The 7,151-nt window shown below is 41.4% G+C and overlaps 1 protein-coding gene across 4 annotated transcripts in view; it reads right to left on the bottom strand.

Annotated features, from left to right (window-relative positions):
- rrp15 (ribosomal RNA processing 15 homolog) overlaps positions 1 to 7,144 on the bottom strand; it is an 89,411-nt gene extending 82,267 nt beyond the window's left edge. For 3 of the 4 annotated variants that reach the window (XM_050045860.1, XM_050045858.1, XM_050045861.1), the window contains exon 1: positions 7,100 to 7,144. In XM_050045860.1, the coding sequence (XP_049901817.1) occupies positions 7,100 to 7,139 (40 nt within the window). In that variant the 5' untranslated portion in view covers positions 7,140 to 7,144. Of the gene's footprint in view, positions 1 to 6,854; positions 7,079 to 7,099 lie in introns of those variants that run through there. The other variant, XM_050045859.1, reaches the window with a different exon arrangement.
- Positions 7,145 to 7,151: the final 7 nt, after the last annotated feature.

The raw sequence follows: 7,151 nt of genomic DNA, 5'->3' as shown, positions 1-7,151 counted from the left end.
ATATACACATATATATATATATATATATATATACATACACACACACACACACACACACACACATACATATATGTATTAGAGCTGCACAATATTGGAAAAAACTGACATTGTGATTTTTATTTTTTTTTTGCAATATATAGCAATATTAAAAAACACAAGAATTTTCATCAGATGACTTAACCTTTTAGGCGCCGGAGTTTATGTAGGAAAATATTCAATTTTCATTTAAAGATTTCAAAAGGCTGTAGCTTTAAAGTGGTGAGAGATAGGGCATACTTTAAATGAGAAAATTATTCATTATGACCCGAACTTTGTGATGGGAGTAAATTAACTCATCTAATTTGCATATTGTGATTTTGGTCTCCACAATAGCCAACAGTCCCTAATCCACCTGTGATCCACTTCCTCATTTCTCAAGTAAACCCAGCCACTATCATCACTGTTTACAGGCCTGCTTTTACCACCCTTGCTGCCTTCAACACATCCCCTCCTCAGCTAATAGGGACTTTAAGCAGTGGCGGATTTTGCCACGGCTATGGCTCCCGGAAATAAATCTCTCCTGGCGCTGGTACCGTAGCCGTCAAATCCAGTAGTCATGAAGCAGGTTGCTGCAGTAGCTGTCAGGTCGGAACAGCTGAACGCGCACCACGTGACAAGGGTGAGGGTAAAAACACAGCTCAAGTGAGCTATCTCAGTTTGGTCAAAATGTCTTTCAAAAGGGCCAGAGAGGAGTTGCTCTATGCATTAGATGACAAGTTAATATCAGAGGAAGAGTTTTTGTTATTATATGACGTGAACAAATCAAAGAACTTAGATTTACCATATCAACGTTTTCACCTGGATGAAATGGAGGANCGATCCAAATCAGATGTCCACAACAGATAAAGAGCAGCTACGGTAGTTAACTCAGCCATGGTTGACGAGAAAATAGCGGGAGGTGAAGAAAATTGCGGGAGGAGGGTTGCGTCATCGCGATTGAAGCGATGATCAAAAAGGTGACATTTGTGATCAAGTAACGCGATACTCGCGTTACGGGCGATAACATCGCGTCCATCGCGTTTGGTGTGAACGCACAGATAGAGGCGTCTAGCGCGGTGCAGTAGACGCGAAATTCGCGTCCAACGCCTCATCGCTCGAGTTGAAAATATTGAACTTTTGAGGCGAATTCCCGCTACTCGCGCGAATGACGCGATAACGCGAATTAACAAAATGGTCCAGCGTCCAAACTCGCGCGTTATGGGCGGCATGTTATGAGCGAGTAATGCTGTGTTCCCACCAAACGCGATGAACGCGATTTACTCATTTACTCACTCGCGAGTAATGCGCCGTCCGTAATGCGCGAGTTTGGACGCTGGACCATTTTGTTAATTCGCGTCATCGCGTCATTCGCGCGAGTAGCGGGGAAGCCGGCTGTGCTAACTGGAGCTAAGCTAGTGCTAACGTTCATAGTACAACCATTCTGCAAACTAATTAAAGACACATATTTACAGAACTTACCAAGTAGACCAGTCTACTCAGCGACTTTCACCCAAGCCTGCTCCTTTTTGTTGCGGTCTCTGTAGAGTAGACACGTAGTATCATATAGCTCCGGGTAGCCACTGACGACCATCGCTGCTTTGTACCTGCTCTGGAAGTCCCAAATGCGTCGGAGGGCCAAACGCCGTCGTTTTTATCCTGCAGAAGCGCATCCAGCTCGGCGAGTTTCACCACCTCCTCCAGGAACTCCATCTGGATGACAGCCGCTTTCAGCGGTACTTCAGGCTGAGCTCAGCTGCGGAGCGTCTGTCCATCTGTCTCCGGTGAGTAGCAGTTTATTGCTGTGTCAACAACTGGACGTTGTTGACACACGCCAGTGACGTCGGGAGAATCTCAACGCTGATTGGCTTTTGCGGCACAGCGTCACGCGAATTTGCCTCAAAAGTTCAATATTTTCAACTCGAGCGATGAGGCGTTGGACGCGAATTTCGCGCCGCGCTAGACGCCTCTATCGCGTTCATTGCGTCGCCCTAGACGCGTCCATCGCACTGCCCGGCGCGAATTCGCGTCTTTGCATTGACTTTGTATGTAATCTTGAGGCGCAAATTTGCGAATTCGCGTTTGGTGGGAACACAGCATAAGTCTCGATCAGCGGAGCGCAGATCTATTTCCGGGAGCCGTAGCCGTGGCAAAATCCGCCGCTGCTTAAAGTCCCTATTTTCTGCCACCCTGACTGCGGTGAGACAAAGTCTGGTTATTATCGATGTCATGTGCTGCTTTGTGTGGACCGTCATCGTGCATGCGATGCACAGACGCACCGTCACTTTTACTTTCGTCACTCGGCGACCGATCGTCATCAGAGGGCAAATACTTCCCATCAGAATCGGCAAGTACCTGACCAAGTACTTCATCAACAGTGAAAAAATCCTTTAGGCATTTTGTGTGTTTTTGCTATATTTCACTCTCTATCTGCTGGCCCTTGCACCGCTCTCTCCTTTCACCTGCTGTGTTCACTCCGCCCCTCCCTCTGTGTTTCAAACTCTTTTTTCTGAAACCCTTTGAATAGAAACACACCAACAAATGACGTCAGGATTGAAGCTGCACATGTTCACCACCTAGGGGTACAAAGTAGTAACAAGATTTGGCAGTATATTTGGAGCTATGGTCTGTTTTATTCAGTAATGTTGCTTGTTGCAATTTTGCAACTTTGGCGCTTAGAGGGTTAAAGTAATAAAATTAAAAAATAGTGGCGGGGCTTTCACTGACCACAACTGCAGAGGCTACCAGCTTCATTTGAAACAGACCACATTATAAAAGGGCCGTTATTTATTAATTCCTCTGTATCTTCATATTTTTATCCACTCCCGTTGCCTTGATAAAGTTAATGCATCGCGCCGCCATTTCAAACCCAACACTTCCTGAATTTGTTTCAAATTAAAAGCACCATATAATCTCAGCTGAGAGAATCCCTCCATTTTCTAAATAGGCTTATATTGTGAAACATTTGTAGGAACTTGTTGTGGAGGATTCAGTGGCTTGTATGTTTACGTATGGTACTTTAAATGTAGCTCCTGCCATCTGCTGGCGCTTTTTAGGTGACTACAACAACATTTCAGCTGGCACATGAACAGACACAGTGCAGACACAGTGTGTACCATCGTGTAGTGTGTCATGTGTGTCAGCCAAGTCACGGCACGATTTTTTGACTTCACAATCGTGTAATGTGACAGTGACTTTCAGAACGGGCAGAAAAGTCATGTAGTGTGTACAGGCATAAATCCTCCTTTACCTTTTCTCCCTGCATGTCGCTCACTTTTAGTGTGTGACTGCAGCGTGTGCATGAGAGGGGGAGGGGCTGCTTAGTGCTAAGAGAGGGAGCGACAGAGAGAGGGAGGCGAGCAGAGCAAGGAGCTTTCTTCAGACCTGCTTTTTGAAGCAAAACAAAAGTTTACGTGATCTAAAAATAGAGAAAACATTGCATGTCCTACGATGTGACTATCGCACATGCACACATTGCGATGGTGTTGTTCACTCTACCTACTCTGCTAGGTAGTCATATGTGACTTCATATCTACAAATATTAGGGGTGTAACGGTACACAAAAATCTTGGTTCGGTACGTACCTCGGTACACAAGTCACGGTTCGTTTTTTTTCGGTACAGTAATGAAAAAAATATTTAATATTTAATATCTTTTACTTATTGGTAACCTTATTAAAACATACCACCACAGCAGTTAACTCTTTTTACACAATTTTTGAATGAAACAAATATATATAAAATCCTGCTTTTTCACATTGTTTGAATGAAAATAGAAATATAAAAGTGAAAAATAAAATCCTGCTGTTTTTTTAACACATTTTTTGAATGAAAAATATAAATATACATTTCTGCTTTAACAGTTTTACTCAATTAAAATAAAAAGTATAGTGCAGCTGGTCAGCTTTAAAGCCTGCTCAGATTCAGTTTTACTAGGAACTTACTTAGCTTTCCCACTTTGTTAAAGTGCAGTAAACAAAACATGCTTATATCTAAAGTGCAGCTTAAACAATTTTACTCAACTCCAATGGCGTTGATTATTTCTTTAGCGCGATGGTCAGGGAAACGCTCTTTCTTTTTAAACGACGACGATATCGTAGTTTGCACCAGATTGCTTTTTCTAGTCGTGCCGGTTAACGTTCAAACTCGGGTGGTGTCGCTTTAGATGCGTTAGCATGTTAGACGTGTTTCCAAGTACATACCCGACCGCTGTTCTGCAGTGTCGGCACACTGCTTTTGTCTTGTCAACTTGTTTATTTCCATCTTCGTATTTTACCCTGAAACCAAAGTGTTCCCAAACGGAGGACTTAAGGTTTGCGGGTGGGTCTTCAGGTTCGTCAGGCTCACTTGCCATGTTGTCAAAATTAACCCACACCATGCACAAAGTGAAAGCGGAGATTTACGGGACTCGGTCCGTCACTCAATTATGTCCGTCGGGGAACTAGATATTTTAAATGGTTCGGCTCGCAAAAACGGAATTAAAATAAAACAAAATAAAATAAAATAATATCCTGCGCCCAATAATTCGGTACTGGGTCGTGCCGAACCGAAAGTCGCGTACCGAACGGTTCGACACAAATACATGTACCATTACGGCCCTAACAAATATACATACATAGTTCAAATCTACGTATGGTAGTAGCAGAGTTGGGATTTTTAATATTGTAGTTTCAAAAGCTTGGCAGCATTATTAGCTAGCTAGCAATCATTGGCATTACTAGGTATCTAGAATAAATGTAAAAAACAAGTAAAATCCACACACCAAAAAGCTCCAATCAAGTGTGATTTATTTAAAGCATGATGTTTCGAGCCATGTCGGCTCTTCCTCAGATGCTTGCATGTAAGCATCTGAGGAAGAGCCGTTTTTTACATGTTAACTTTTTTGGTCCAGCACCCACCCTCACACGGGGTAAGATGTGCGTGTTGTTTTTCCACTTTTGTTAGGTATCTAGAATAAGCCAGCATTTTAGCAAGCTAGCTGGAGGAGGGCATCCTGAAATAAAAACTTATCCTGAAAAAAAAAGGCTACAAGGCCTCTAGACAATCCATTTATGGGACAGAGTTTGGATTTTAATTTGTTTCATATAGTTTAATAGCTCGTTTTGAGCATGGTCCCATCCCACTATTAGACCAAGATGTTAAAGATTTTTTCTTTGTGTTATAACAACAAAATTAGCTACACTACCAATTTATTTCTCCCAAAAGTATGTTGGTTTCTGCATCAAGATCATCCTGCACATGCAAAACTCCTATCCAAATATTCTTTAAATTGACTTGTTCTTAAGAGGGGTATCTTCCCCCATCTTTGCCGACATTATAGTTGTTATTTCTACTTGTCTCACCCTCACGCTTTACATCAAAACCATTGTAACATATCACGCATTTTCTAAAAACAAACCACTTCAATATCACATTTTCTCTAGCTTTGGTCACCTAACTTTTATTTTTTGTTGTAATTACAATATTGAGAAACTCCCTGTGAAATTATCTGCATTTCATAAACAGGTCCTTCTAGCATGGTCGTTAATATATGAGCACAATCTCTCACCACACAGTTACCTGATTTGGAACAATAAAGACATTTTGTTCAAAAATAAATCACTGTTCTTTGAGAGACGGGTTCAGAATCAGATTTTACTGGTGAGTCAGTTGTTTAATGGTGATGGTCTCATACTTAGGAAGAATTTTTATCTATATACAAATTCCCAGTAACCCCTAAGGAATTTGCTATACTTTTTGATGCCATTCCAACAGGGACCTTTATGCTTTTTAGGAATGCTTCAAGGCCCACACCTCAATGTATATCTCTACCCAACGTAGCTGACTCCCCGATAGGAAAAATTTGACAGAAACCTTATAATTGACACTTTCCAATGTGTTCACTGCCGCATAACGAGACTTTTTTGAAATAACGTGATTTAGATAAAACAAAAAAGTTTTAAATGAATCATTCACAGCAGAGATGGAGCACTAAGTGTCCCCCTCCCATCCTCCCGCCACATGATAACTGCTCTTATTCTGTCTGTTTCAATAGGTGTATTTTTGAGGGGGGGGATCGCGGTGAGAACACCCACAGTAAAGACATCAGAATATCCTGCAGGTCAAAGTATCACTCTTTTGAGGTGAACTTATTACAGAGGATTATCCGGTGGTATAATGTACAATCGGCGCGATCAGCTGTTTCAGAGCAGCGCAGCTCATCAGATCCGCTATTCATATTATTGTAGCGCAGGGTGTGGTGACACACACAGAAAATATGTATTAAAAAATGGATCACTGTTAAATGACTGTGTTTCTGTGTGGGAGTCTGTTTATATACTGTAGGCTAAATGATAATGTAGAACTTTTTCAGCTGTTGTCTTTACTTCATTACTCCACTTACTCTTAAATATGATCCAGAAATATATTCTCCCTAAAAGTCATGAGATTCTGACAATATTGATACATGTGCTTAAAACTGTCCAACAACATTACAGAGTGCCAAAGTTATCAGAGTAACTGAAACCCGTGTCTTTAAATCTTTGCAATAAAGTTGAATGGAAAAAAAAAGAAGATTGTAACATATCACAATTTCCCCTGGGGTGTCAATCGTTTCTGATTCTGTAGGCTACTGAAACCGATTCAGTTGTGCCTTATGTCAAAATCTTATCAATAAGCATGGAAACTTTTTTGTATTATAAAAATATCTTTTACAAGTCTTGACAGACGTTTGCCGTATGTTCTATAGCTGGAGTAAATAACAGACACATTCGCCACATTAGTAATAACGCTGATGTTACTAAGTTTTTTCTCCCACCTGCGACAGGTGAGTTACGTTTGTTAGCTGTAAAGATAACTTACCTGACAGAGCTGCATTTCTTTTGGAACAAACAATCATGGAGCAGTGCAGCTTTCCATTAAAGATAGGGAGCTGGCTAACAGCAGGGCTAGTGCTAAGCTAGCTCTGAAACAGAACTTCTAACACACAAGTAGAGCTCGTAAACGTTAGCTAGACAGCGTATAGATGTGAGATTTAAGAATGAGTGGCAAACGCCGTCGTCTTTTTCATGAGCAATACTTATGAACTGCGTTTAAAAAAAACTCACCAGACAACTGCACATGTGTTTTCAACAGGGTTGCCATCATGGAGTAACACAA

This window comes from Epinephelus moara, chromosome 6 (genome assembly GCF_006386435.1).
Source record: "Epinephelus moara isolate mb chromosome 6, YSFRI_EMoa_1.0, whole genome shotgun sequence".
Lineage (NCBI taxonomy): Eukaryota > Metazoa > Chordata > Actinopteri > Perciformes > Serranidae > Epinephelus > Epinephelus moara.
This window is presented reverse-complemented; position numbering and strand designations above follow the sequence as displayed.